We start from the raw sequence: 14777 nt of genomic DNA, 5'->3' as shown, positions 1-14777 counted from the left end.
TGCCACCCAGATTTGTGTCATCCGCAAACCTGGAGATGTTTGTTTAAATCTTTAATATATATTGTAAATAACTGGGGTCCCAGCACCGAGCCTTGCGGCACCCCACTAGTCACTGCCTGCCATTCTGAAAAGGACCCGTTAATTCATACTCTTTGCTACCTGTGTGCCAACCAGTTTACTATCCACGTCAATACATTACCCCCAATACCATTTTGCACACCAATCTCTTGTATGGGACCTTGTCAAAGGCTTTTTGAAAGTCCAGATACACATCCACTGACTCTCCCTTATCCATTTTAGTTACATCCTCAAAAAATTCCAGAAGATTAGTCAAGCATGATTTCCCCTTCATAAATCCATGCTGACTTTGACCGATCCTGTCACTGCTTTCCAAATGTGCTGCTATAACATAATTAACAATCGACTCAAACACCTTCCCCATTACTGTTGTAAGGCTAACTGGTCTATAATTCCCCAGTTTCTCTCTCCCTCCTTTCTTAAAAAGTGGAGTTACATTGGCTACCCTCCAGTCCACAGGAACTGATCCAGTCGAGAGAACATTGGAAAATGATCACCAATGCTTCCACAATTTTTAGGGCCACCTCCTTGAGTACTCTGGAATGCAGACCATCAGGCCCTGGGGATTTATCTGCCTTCAGTCCCAACAGTTTACCTTTGTGCAGAGGAAGTTGAGAAGACCTTATATAGGTATACAAAATTATGTGGGGTGTATAGGATTGATCAAAGAAAATGTTTCCCCATAGCAGAACTGTGTAAAACTAGAATGTTTTGATTTAAGATGAGTAGTAAGTATAAAGGGATGCCAAGAGAAATGTTCTGCCTAGTGAATGGTTGAAGACTGGAACACACTGCCTGAGGGGTGGTGGGAGCATGTCCTCTGACAACATTTAAGTGGTACCTGCTAATTTATTCAGCAGCCAATTACAGCAAGTGGGATTCTTGACAAGTGTGAAAATTCATACGATGACAGAATTTGCAATTTAAATATGTGAAGTTGGAAGAATTGCAGTTCCAGAGAATAGAGTACAAATAGTCACCGAATAGATAGTCTGAAGAAGGGTCTTGACCTGAAACGTCACCCATTCCTTCTCGCCAGAGATGCTGCCTGTCCCGCTGAGTTACTGCAGCATTTTGTGTCTACCTGTAGTCACATGTAAGACTGAACAAGGCTAATAAATCAAGCCAAATTCTTCTGCAATCTGAAAGTTCAGTTCATCACATCCCCAATGTGAATGTTAAAAGGATGCACCGTTCTTCAGTTAAGCAAACAGAAATTGATATTTTCTTAAAGATATGATATTGGAATGACTACTGTTCTAATTTCCAATAAGCACTAGTCAGCAAATAAAAATCCTTTCTGAAGATAGACACGAAAAAACTTAAAGAAAAATCAGTTTTCTCAATTCCACAAAATTAATACGTGTCTCAAATTCAGAAATCGATCATATTAAATAACCCCAACGTTAGTGGAAACTCAAGATGAAATATTTTAATACGAATAGAAAGCTTGGCTGTATATACAGGAAATATCCCATTATTGGAACTTTCAGAGATACTCAATAGAGTGCAGACAATCTGATCAATAACACACCTCTATTTCTAAGTGAACTTTAAATTATGTACAGAAAGAGAACAGCCACCACAGCCTCCAAAGTAAATTAAAGAAAATGTGACGCTCAAGCTGGGACTGAATATTTAAGCACCTGTTAAGTAATTGAAAGTGGTTACCACATTACTTAACAGCTACAACCATTAAGAAAACCTAGCGTGTCGAGACTTTTTGACTGTGTCATGGCAAAGGCTTTAGGAGAACAATGTAACCATGGGAGAATTATCAAGTAATCCATTCATTATCAGGCAAATGCCTCAACCTTTGATTTGGTACCGATGAAGACTTAACTCGAAAATGTCTCCAGGACAACTTGTGCAATATTGTCACAATTAAACGGTGAAGCAGCCTCCAGTAAATAGCAAACCAAATAGAAAGTTTGATCAGAAGCACTGGCTGCTTCATAGCCATGACACATACAAAAAGTAGAAAACAACCATATTTTAAGATGTAGTCAACATTACATGTTTTTATCAAGAACAAATTGATGCAATTGAAAACCTTAGTCATTTTGTTAAACTGCAATGAAGCAGGTGTACTGTGTCATCTTCGGGGATGAATGCAACTCAACTCAGGATCCTTACAATGCAGAGTAGGAAAAAAACTTAAAGTATTTCACGTTTCCCCTTTGTTTTAATTTACACAGATCTTTTGAGAGCTTTATTTACAGAGCATCGAATCCAGTCTTGTTTAAAGCGATTATCACGTATTACAGTGATGTTTAAAATGGAATCTATGCAGAACCCAGTAAGAACAAAGGGCAGAGGTGTTTGTCAATGAATGGACATCTGGCTACAGAAGTAATCCCAAATTCCTCAGTTACTGAGCAGTCGTTCTGTTGCACATTCCACGTCCCAGGATTGTGAAGACAAGGCCACTATTACTGCATTCTGTAGAAGAAATACAAAAGTCAAAAACTGCAAATGCCAGAGTAAAAACAATATTTTCTAAAGCAGGAGTATCTATTAGATCTTATCACAAATAGTTGCACTGTATAACGCCAGACAATATTACGCAAAATTATAAAGAACATACAGAGCATGGTTAAATTTAGCCTGCTAATACAAGTGAGGAATACAAACTCAAAATGAGAAAAATGTATTCTACAGGGGTGGAAATTAAAACCAAAATGACATAACATGCATTGGTGAAATAAAACCAGACTACCTTTGCATGTTTTTTAATTTGCACAGAAATTAATCAAGGTTATTTCCAAACTGTGTTAATGTAAACACTACAGATATTACAAAATATACCAAGGAAATAAACAGAATCCCCGTTTCTACATTTTAGTCAGTTTTAATGGAATGAGAGCCAGTGTTTTGTCAGTCAGTACAATTCCAGCCATTTCAAAAAACTGCAGAATCCTCCTGAATTCCACAGCAATTTTGTTCCTTTCTTCCCATAAAAGTAAAATCAAGCATCTTTATTCTTAATAAACTCTTATACAAAACTTTATACATGTCCTCCACATGGAGGGTTCCATTCCTGAGAATTATTCATAAACTGAACAATTCACATTTTGAAATGCGGCTGCAAACAGATTTATCACAAGGCAGAAAATGCCTGCAGCAGCCAGCAAATCAATCGCGCCGGTCTTCTGAATGGGCTGTATGCAAGTCAGGTGTTTGTAAAATGGGGGAGGACCTGTGATCCACAAGTAACATTGGCCGATGTTTTGGAGCAGCATCCCTGTTTAAACCAGCACTGGAAACACCATGCAAAAGGAGTGCATTTGAAAATAAGCACCATTAGAATGTAACTGTTTTACCATACCTTTACTTGAAGACCGAAGAATTGGATCATCTTTTTCCTTTAACATTTGAGATTACTTGTGCATGCAAAGGTCAATGGCAGTGCTAGGCTACAAGTTTCCCAGACTGCACTGGAGCAACAATACCAAATGCATATTGTGTAATTAGGCCAGCACCACGTTTTATGCCAGCAAAATTAAAAAAGCACTAAACATCAAGGCCAACAAACCATTTATGTCACGTTGAACAGCACTTGGAAGTCATTGCACATCTTTCTCTCCTACACATTTGGGGGATATAAACAACTGATAATTTGTTCTACCATTACACAATGGGTGCCATAAAATGAAAAAGTAAACTTTTAATACTCATTTTAAAATAGTTTTAGAGTCAATAGGTGCAGAAGTAGGCCATTCGGCCCTTCGAGCCAACACCGCCATTCAATGTGATCATGGCTGATCATCCCCAATCAGTACCCCGTTCCTGCCTTCTCCCCATATCCACTGACTCCGCTATCTTTAACAGCCCTACCTAGCTCTCTCTTGAAAGTATCCAGAGAACTGGCCTCCACCGCCCTTTGAGGCAGAGAATTCCACACTTTCAACTCTGTGTGAAAAAGTTTTTTCTCATCTCCCATCTGAATGGCTTACCCCTTATTCTTAAACTGTGGCCCTTGGCTCTGGACTCCCCCAACATCGGGAACACGTTTCCTGCCTCTAGCGTGTCCAAACCCTTAATAATCTTATATGTTTCAATAAGATTCCCTCTCATCCTTCTAAATTCCAGAGTATACAAGCCCAGCCGCTCCATTCTCTCAGCATATGACAGTCCCATCAATTAACCTTGCAAACCTATGCTGCACTCCCTCAATAGCAAGAAGGTTCTTCCTCAAATTAGGTGTCCAAAACTGCACACAATACTCCAGGTGTGGTCTCACTAGGCCCCTGTACAACTGCAGAAGGACCTCTTTGCTCCTATAGGAGCAAAGAGGTCCTTCTGACACTCAATACCGAGCCTTGGGGTACCCCACTAGTCACTGCCTGCCATTCTGAAAGGGACCCGTTAATCCCTACTCTTTGTTTCTTGTCTGCCAACCAATTTTCTATCCATGTCAGCACTCTACCCCCCAATACCATGTGTCATAATTTTGCCCACTAATCTCCTATGTGGGACCTTATCAAATGTTTTCTGAAAGTCCAGGTACACTACATCCACTGGCTCTCCCTTGTCCATTTTCCTATTTACATCCTCAAAAAATTCCAGAAGATTAGTCAAGCATGATTTCACCTTCGTAAATCCATGCTGACTTGGACCGACCCTGTTACTGCTATCCAAATATGCCGCTATTTCATCTTTTATGATTGACTCCAGCATCTTCCCCACCACCAGAGTTGCACAGCACAGGTAAAGGCCCTTTGACCCATCTCAAGTCTGTACCAACCATCAAATAACCCTACGGGACAGGCAGCATCTCTGGAGAGAAGGAATGGGTGATGTTTTGGATCAAGACCCTTCTTCAGACTGGTTAGGGATAAGGGAAATGAAAGATATAGACGGTGATGTGGAGAGATAAAGAATAATGAATGAAAGATATGCAAAAAAGTACAATGATAGAGGAAACAGGCCATTGGAAGCTGTGTCTATCTTCAGTTTAAACCAGCATCTGCAGTTCCTTCTTACACATCAAGTAACCCTACACTGAACTCATTATGGCTTGCTTCTCTGCTGTATGACACTACAACTTGAGATGTAGCCCAAGCTCGCACATCTTATCGCATTCGTCCTTACTCACCCCAACCAGCCTTCTATTCCATCCCCCTGAAATGTATAATAGTTACATTACTAGATGAATATCCAGAGGCCTGAATTAAGGACCTGGAATCAGCAATTTAAATACTTCAAGGAATTTAAATGTAATTAATGTCCTTCTCAGTAACACTTGAAAACATGTCAACATTGGGAGAGATGATCGACATACGAGCCAAACAGCAGCCTGGCAATATTATACAGGAAACATCTTTTAATAAACCTACACTTCCAGGGAATGACACAGACTCCAATTCAAAACTAAGCCGTTTCTGAGGACTGTGGCCGATAAGCACATTAGCGACAGGATTACATTGAACAACTATCGTTGACCTCTGTGGGCCAGAATATCAATCATACATCATCATCATAATCAATGGATCAATACTAGTTCAATGGTTAATACAGAAGAGTATGTCACCAGATCAGGAATGTTTAAAAATTGGGGACATTCAAATATAAATCTAGAAATGAATGACATGCACGCTAAAACAAACATTGTGTGTTGCAGACAATGCCAAACAAACCAAGAACTAAAGGATTAGATCAAGATTCAAGATTCAAGAGAGTTTATTGTCATGTGTCCCAGATAGGACAATGAAATTCTTGCTTTGCTTCAGCACAACAGAATATAGTAGGCATAAATAAATACATAGCAGAACAGATCAGTGTGACCATATACCAATGAATATATATATATACACAGATAAATAAACAGATAAAGTGCAATGGGCTATTAATGATCAGAGTTTTGTTTGAGTTGAGTTTAATAGCCTGATGGCTGTGGGGAAGCAGCTATTCCTGAACCTGGATGTTGCAGATTTCAGGCTCCTGTACCTTCTACCTTCAGATGAGTGAGTGGCCAGGATGGTGTGGGCCTTTGATGATGCTGGCAGCCTTTCATAAGTATCCAGTCATAAAATCATAATCAATGACTAAAATACTAAATTAAGGGACATTTTCACTGGAAGAGCCCAGCATACATTTTGCAATGAAGATAGACACAAAAAGCTGGAGTAACTCAGCAGGACAGGCAGCATCTGAAGTCCTGCTGAGTTACTCCAGCTTTTTGTGTCTATCTTTGGTTTAAACCAGCATCTGCAGTTCCTTCCTATACATTTTGCAATCATGCTTAGTTAAAGGTTCTGACTGGATGAGCTACCTGTTTCTTCCTCAGGTTCCCACTATTCCAGAAACCACAATCAAGCCAAAGCAACATAATAAATAAACAGTTAATGCACTGAGCCCACAAATCCAGCTGTAATCTTAAATCTCTGACCTTCTGAGTCAATCACACCTCCATCTAAGCAATCCTATGAGTTATACCACGTGAAAAATAGTTCCATTAGGTCCACACAAAGTTGACAACCCTAGTTCTCAATGGTAAAGGTAATGGAAAACACTGCTAGTGTTATCAAGTGGTGTCAGCACACCAATCTGTTTACGGATGATAAGTGGAACACCACTGCTCCAAATAAGACTCAAGTCATGCTAAAGAAAAAACACAGCATTCGACAAGGTTCCGCATCGTAGGCTGCTCTGGAAGGGTCGTTCACATGGGATCCAAGGGAGATAGCTGAATGGATTGAAAATTGGCTTCATGGGAGGAGGCAGAGGGTGATAGTGGAAGATTGCTTCTCGGACTGGAGGCCTGTGACTAGCGGTGTGCCTCAGGGTTAGATGCTGGGCTCGTTACTGTTTGCCATCTATATCAATGATTTGGATAAGAACATACATGGCAAGATTAGCAAGTTTGCTAATGATACAAAAGTGGATGGCTTTGCAGATAGTGAAGATGGTTGTGAAAAACTGCAGCACGATCTGGATCGATTGGCCAGGTGGGCTGAGGAATGGTTGATGGTATTTAATACAGAGAAATGTGAGGTGTTGCATTTTAGGAAGTCTAACATGGGCAGGATCCAATGGTTGGGCTCTGGGTATTGTTGTAGAGCAGAGGGATCTATGAGTGCAGGCTCGTGGTTTCTTGAAGGTCCCAGGTAGATAAGGTGGTCAAAAAGGCTTTTGGCACATTGGCCTTCATCAGTCAGAGCATTGAGTATAGAAGTTGAGAGGTTATGTTGCAGTTGCATAAGACGTTGGTGAGGCCACATTTAGAATATTGTGTTCAGTTCAGGGCACCATTTTATATGAAAGATGTTGTCAAGTTGGAAAGAGTACAGAGAAGATTTACGCGTATGTTGCGAGGACTAGAGGGTCTGAGCTATAAGAAGAGGTTGAGTAGGCTGGGACTCTATTCCTTAGAGCGCAGGAGGATGAGGGGTGATCTTATAGAGTTGTATAAGATCATGAGAGGAATAGATCGGATCGAAGCACAGAATTTCTTGCCCAGAGGACATAGGTTTAAGGTGAAGGAGAAAAGATTTAATAGGAATCTGAGGGATAACATTTTCACACAAAGCGTGGTGGTATATGGAACAAGCTGTCAGAGGAGGTAGTTGAGGCAGGGACCATCCCAATGTTTAAGAAAAAGTTAGACAGGTGCATGGATAGGACAGTTTTGCAGGATTTGGACCAAACACGGGCAGGTGGGACTAGTGTAGCTGGGACATGTTAGCCGGTGTAGGCTGGTTGGGCTGAAGGGCCTGTTTCCACACTGAAACTATCTGTGACAAAAATCAAAATCCTCAACATTGTGCAGATTCTACAGTGCGACATCATGAAGTGCATGTAAGTTTTCTTGCAAAAGCAGTCAAATCCTCCTCATGCGGGAGTCATATGTAGTAGAAAGGAAAATGACCAATTAGCATAAACAAATTATGTCAACCCTATACTGTCTTCTAATAGCAATATTACAGACCTAATTAAGCTTCTTTCCACCCTACAATCGGAATATACCCCATGGTGTGTGTTTTGGAAGACCAGAGCATTGCATTCTATTCTCAATATACAATAGGTGCAGTAGGCCATTCGGCCCTTCTAGCCTTCAATGTGATCATGACTGATCATCTCCAATCAGTACCCCGTTCCTGCCTTCACCCCATATCCCCTGACCGCTATCTTTAAGAGCCCTATCTAGCTCTCTCTTGAAAGTATCCAGAGAACTATCCTCCACCGCCCTCTGGAGACAGAGAATTCCACAGACTCGCAACTCTCTGCGTGAGGAAGTGTTTCCTCGTCTCCATTCTAAATGGCTTACCCCTTATCCTTAAACTGTGGCCCCTGGTTCTGAACTCCCCCAACATCAGGAACATGTTTCCTGCCTTTCGCGTGTCCAAACACTTAATAATCTTATATGTTTCAATAAGATCCCCTCTCATCCTAAATTCTAGAGTATACAAGCCCAGCCGTTCCCTTCTCTCAGCGTATGACAGTGCCGCCTTCCCGGGAATTAACCTTGTGAACCTATGCTGCACTCCCTCACTAGCAAGAATGTCCTTCCTCAAATTTGGAGTTCAAAACTGCACACGATACTCCAGGTGTGGTCTTACTAGGGCCCTATACAACTGCAGAAGGACCTCTTTGCTCCTGTACTCAACTCCTCTTGTGATGAAGGCCAACATGCCATTCGCTTTCTTCACTGTCTGCTTACTTTCATTGACTGACACAACATTCAAACAGTGAAACAATCTATTGATTCCTATGTACAACACAACCTCATTGACATTCAATATAAAGGTTATTTGAACACTTAAATGATGACGGATGTGTTTTTCAGATTTGGAATGCCTCCAGCAGATCTCAAACATGCGCCTGAGAAAACAAGTGCAAATTCATTCACTAGCAAGAATTTTACATGACTGATTAGTAGCACACTAGTATAAGTGTTCTTACACATTAAATCACCGAATAATTCTCATGACAACATCCAGACAACTCGGGCACAAATCTAGAACCATTCAACAACTGGGTTGATTAAAAAATCCTAATTGTTTGCCTCAAACTGTTTATACTTCAGATTTGTGTGCTTTCACTACCACATTCACTATCCAAATCATGTCAAACATTCTCATTTATAACATTTGCTGAGGGTTTCACATCCCTGTTATTGCCAAATACTTGTACACATTAAAATTAATAACATAATTCTAGTTCAGAACACCACTGAATCTTTCCATGGGTTTGCACTAATTATCACAGAAACTGAGGTGGGAAATAGGAACTTCCCAATGAAGTTGTCATTTAATACAGATTTTTCACTGCACAAGCAACCTTAATCCAAAGATATAATTAAAACTTGAGAAAAGTGGTAAAGCGCTAGAAAAAAAGAACAAAAACAGAAAAATAACACTGAAAGCTGGCATAATTGTCTACCATGTCACCAAAAAGAGCATGTACATTTGGGGAAATTGAACAAGGATAAATCTAGGGGATCCTGAAAATGTATGGGTTTAGAAAGAGCAGCCATTGGAGTTGCAGTGAAGGCATTTGGATTGGTAGCAATAGACACAGTATCAATTAACTAGAAAATGGGAGGAAAATAGAATTATGCATTCATAAATTCAGTACTACAGAAATGTCAAGAAGTTTGGCGTACAAGTCAACAAATTAACAAAGAGTAGAGAAGTACTTAAACAATGGGGTTTATATACATACAACTTGAAATCTGAATTTCCCTCCCCCTCCAATAGGAAAATATATGGAACTGTTTGTTTCCAGAAATTGGTCACTTCTCTTTCGACAGAAGTAGTATTCAGCAGAACCACAACCTTCCTCTGGTATCAATCGAGATTCTAAGAAACATATTATGTAGCTACAATTATATATTTTAAGTTCAGTTTTCAATCCATCCCTTTCCCAACAGTTAATTTTGTCAAACACTTTGTGGCAATTCAACCCAATGAGAACACACGTAAAATGCAGGTACACCACAAATGCAGAATCAGAATAAAATTGTTAAAATTGAATTACAATTGTGAAATTATTTTAAAATGATCTATTATTGTATGTTGTTAAAATCACTTTTATTACTCACTTTATCAAAGCCCATAGCACACAATTTGTCTACTTTTCTAGTATACTCAGGGCTAGGTACTGGTGCTCCAGCGTACACGTGTGCCCAGAGTCTTGCTGTCTGTTTGAACATCTCTGGATTTTGCTTGTACTGCAGAAAGAACATAATCCATAAATCTACTGCTCAAATGGGGACAGCAAGGAAACACATTAAAATTGTCATGATGAGGAGTTAATGACCTAATGGATTAAAATGTAAACCTGGTTCACAAATGACAATTAACAGCCTTTTGTTTAATAAAAAAGCATCACGTAACATTGAAGATCAAATGACTCAGGAACCCAGGCATTTATCCACTCAGGCGGAAAAAAAATATTTAAAGACAAAGTGGACATGAAAGGAAAGCACTCCATCAGAATGATTCTTAAGAGTTATTATCGAATATACAATCACAGAATTTCCCACAAATTTTCAAACAATTGAAGAATAAACACCAGACTTTGGTATTAATCCTCAATTTGAGAAGGAGAAGGTTAAATCGGAAGTGGCAGTGATCAGTGGCGGACTGGGTCTAAAAATATTGGTTGCAAGGAGACAAAGGGGGCCCACTTCATCAGGGGCCCACTTGATATAAGGGGCCCACTTCATCAGAGGCCCACTTGCCATCGGGCAAGCTGACACCCTGACCAGTCCGCCACTGGCAGTGATGCAGTTAAACAAAGGGGCAATGAAGGCATGAGAGAGAAGCTGGCCAAGATAGACTGGAAAGGGATCCTAGCAGGAATGACGGTGGAACAGCAATGGTAGGAATTTCTGGGCATAATCCGGAAGACACAGGATCATTTCATTCCAAAAAGGAAGATAGATTCTAAGGGGAGTAGGAGGCAACCGTGGCTGACAAGAGAAGTTATGGATAGAATAAAACTAAAAGAAAAGATGTATAACACAGCAAAGAGTAGCCGGAAGCTAGAGGATTGGGAAACTTTCATAGGACAACAGAAGGAAACAAAACGGGCAATACGGGCTGAAAAGATGAAGCTGGCCAGGAATATAAAGAAGGACAGTAAAAGCTTCTTTAGATATGTTAAGGGAAAAAGAGTAGCAAAGTCAAATGTGTGTCCCTTGAAGGCAGACACGGGTGAAATTATTATGGGTAACAAGGAAATGGCTGAAGAGTTCAACAGGTACTTCGGATCTGTCTTCACTAAGGAAGACACAAACAATCTCCCAGATGTACTGGAGGACAGAGGATCTAAGGGGGTAGAGGAACTGAAAGAAATTTTCATTAGGCAAGAAATAGTATTGGGTAGGCTAATGGGACTGAAGGATGATAAATCCCAGGGTCCTCAGGGAGGTGGCTCTACAAATAGTGGACGCATTGGTGATCATTTTCCAATGTTCAATAAATTCAGGATCAGTTCCTGTGGATTGGAGGATAGCTAATGTTATCCCACTTTTCAAGAAAGGAGCGAGAGAGAAAATGAGGAATTACAGACCAGTTAGCCTGACTTCGGTGGTGGGAAAGATGCTGGAGTCAATTATTAAAGGGGTAATAATGGGGCATTTGGATAGCAGTAAAAGGTTTAGTCCATGGATTTATGGAAGGGAAATCATGCTTGACTAATCTTCAGGAATTTTTTGAGGATGTGACAAGTAAAATGGATGAAGGGGGGCCAGTGGATGTAGTGTATCTAGACTTTCAGAAAGCCTTTGATAAGGTCCCACACGGGAGACTGGTGACTAAAATTAGAGCACATGGTATTGGGTGTAGGGTGTTGACGGATAGAAAATTGGTTGGCAGACAGGAAGCAAAGAGTAGGAGTGAACGGGTCCTTTTCAGAGCTCGGAGTTGGGGCCGCAACTGCTTACCATATATATTAATGATTTGGAAAAGGGAATTAGGGAAGAGGGAATTAGGAGCAACACTAGCAAGTTTGTGGATGACACAAAGCTGGGTGGCAGTGTGAACTGTGAAGAGGATGTTCGGAGGTTGCAGGGTAACCTGGACAGGTTGAGTGAGTGGGCAGATGCGTGGCAGATGCAGTATAATATAGATAAATGTCAGGTTACCCACTTTGGCGGCAAAAATAAGGGACAGATTATTATCTCAATGGGGTTCGGTTAGGTAAGGGGGAGGTGCAGCGAGACCTGGGTGTCCTTGTACACCAGTCACTGAAAGTTGGTGAGCAGGTACAGCAGGCAGTGAAGAAAGCTAATGGAATGTCGGCCTTCATAACAAGAGGACTTCAGTTTAGGAATAAAGAGGTTCTTCTGCAGTTGTATAGGGCTCTGGTAAGACCACATCTGGAGTATTGTGTACAGTTTTGTTCTCCTAATTTGTGGAAGGACACCCTTGTGATTGAGGCAGTGCAGCATAGGTTCACGAGATTCATCCCTAGGATGGCGGGACTGTCATATGAGGAAAGATTGAAAAGACTAGGTTTGTATTCACTGGAGCTTAGAAGGATGAGGGGAGGTCTTATAGAAACATATAAAATTATAAAAGGACTGGACAAGCTAGATGCAGGAAAAATGTTCCCAATGTTGGGCGAGTCCAGAACGAGCGGTCACAGTCATAGAATAAAGGGGAGGCCATTTAAGACTGAGGTGAGAAAAACGTTTTCACCCAGAGAGTTGTGAATTTGTGCAATTCCCTGCCACAGAGGGCATTGGAGGCCAAATCACTGAATGGATTTAAGAGAGAGTTAGATACTCTAGGGGCTAGTGGAGTCAAGGGATATGGGGAGAAGGCAGGCACGGGTTATTGATTGGGGACGATCAGCCATGATCACAATGAATGGCAGTGCTGGCTCAAAGGGACGAATGGCCTCCTCCTGCACCTATTTTCTATGTTTCTATGTTTCTAATTCTTGGTCAATTCCAAGGTTAGCGATCCTCTCCACTCTACAATTGAATTCCGTTGAAAAATCCTCCAAGAACAAATAAATTTCTAGATTTAAAATAGAGTGAATATAAAAAATGGTTTCACAAAACATTTAAATTTAGTAACAGTTTAAAGCTATTAGTTTAAAACATGTTAAACCAAGGTCCCAACTAGACCTCGTTAACAAAAAGGTGAAATGGTACAACTTTGAGAAAAGCAGGATATTCCCCTTGGTGTTCTGACTGGAAATTATCCTTCAAGTAACATCACCTGACAGATTATTAGGTCATTATTTGTGGGTTCTTGCTGTGTGGAAATTGACTTAAATTATCCCTGCATTACACAGGAAGTCACTTCAAAAGTACTTCATTAACTGCAAACCACTTGAGATATGCATGTAAAAAAGATTACTTAAATGTATCTATTTGTAGGTAGTCAATAATCTTTAAAATACAATTTTACGATATTGATGTGCCAGATTAGATCAAACTGAATAGATGAATGAGCCTTTTGCATTGTTACATTAATGAACAAGCGAGCTCGGTATTCTGACTGTGCATGCCTAGGTCATAGGTCACCAGCGATAAAACAGTCTCTGCAACCGTGGTGCTGCATTGTGTGTAGGCTTCCGTTTCATCCGTGGTCGGGGTTGGGGTTGGGCCCGGCTCTCCTTCACTGCGGGTACTCTTGAGTTGCTGCTGGGCTGTCCCCATCCCCTCCCCGGTGCCCGCCCCTGTGAACCGGAGGTGTTCGGGGTGGGCCTGGGCTGGCGGGGTGTCCTCTGACTTGCAGTCGCTGGCTCCAACTCAGCTCTGTTTGTCCTGCCGGGTTGGCCGGCAGCTCTCCACCTCCACCCCCCTCCCTTCAGTCCAACACCGCATCCTGCTGAAGATGGGCAGCCGCTGGCCCAGCTCGAAGACGGGCGACTCGGAGCCGCTGCTGCTGGAGTCGTCCTGGTCGGAGAGAGAGTCTGCGGACGGGCTCCCGCTGGCCATGGGCAGGTCGGGCGCCCCCTGGAGTTGCTGGTGCTGTTGGTGGTGCTGGCGACAGCAGCAACCTCCTCCCCCTTCCTTGCCCAGCCCCAAGCCCAGAGTCCAGGCCAGCTCCAACTCCAGGTCGGGGCTGAAGGCCGCCCGCAGCAACGGGCAGGAGGAGGCCGAGCCCAGGCTGGCGCTCTGGCAAAGGCGAGGCCGGGGCCCTCGCTCCTCCTCGGGGTAGTGGATGAAGTGGCAGCGGGTACCGTAGGAGCAGAGCCCGGTGGTGTGGCAGGTACGACTTGTACTTGGGGTGGCGGCTGAGGGAGCGCAGCTCGGCCAGGCCGTTGGCGAACTGGCACTTGTCACCATAGCGGCCCATCGGAGAGCGGGTTCCTTTGGAGTTGGGCTGGAGTTGATGCTTGGCTGTGGGTTCTCCATGATGGCGGTGGGCCTGGGGCCGGTGTCCTGTCGGTCTGGACGTCTTCGGCCGCCCCACGGGTGGGGATGGGACACTCGAGTGGGGGGAAAACCGGGGACGGTCCAGTGGCGTTTCTGCAGCACTTGCTGCGCCGGGGACACGGGTTTGCTCCTGGGTGCGGATGAGGCGCGATTTTGCGGATGAGAGCCGGTCCAGTCTCCTCAAAATCACCAGTGAATCCAGTGCTGGAATGCAGCACGATGCTTATAAAAGCTCTTTCAAAGAGGGAAGGGGCAGACAGCAGAGTGTCGAGTCCTTGCCTCACCTTCAGTCATAATTTCCACTGTAGACCTCTCCGTGAAAGGTAAACTACGTATTGATCACTTGACGTCACTC

At 42.4% G+C, this 14777-nt stretch overlaps 1 protein-coding gene across 2 annotated transcripts in view; it reads right to left on the bottom strand.

Annotated features, from left to right (window-relative positions):
• Positions 1-1495: 1495 nt before the first annotated feature.
• ube2k (ubiquitin conjugating enzyme E2 K) overlaps positions 1496-14777 on the bottom strand; it is an 88327-nt gene continuing 75045 nt past the window's right edge. For both annotated transcript variants that reach the window (XM_033027226.1, XM_033027236.1), the window contains 2 exons: positions 10124-10252; positions 1496-2520 (listed from right to left, as the gene is read on the bottom strand). In XM_033027226.1, coding sequence (XP_032883117.1) covers positions 2446-2520; positions 10124-10252 — 204 coding nt within the window. In that variant the 3' untranslated portion in view covers positions 1496-2445. The remainder of the gene's footprint in view (positions 2521-10123; positions 10253-14777) is intronic.

The sequence above is a fragment of the Amblyraja radiata genome, chromosome 1 (assembly GCF_010909765.2).
Source record: "Amblyraja radiata isolate CabotCenter1 chromosome 1, sAmbRad1.1.pri, whole genome shotgun sequence".
Classification (NCBI taxonomy): Eukaryota; Metazoa; Chordata; class Chondrichthyes; order Rajiformes; family Rajidae; genus Amblyraja; species Amblyraja radiata.
This window is presented reverse-complemented; position numbering and strand designations above follow the sequence as displayed.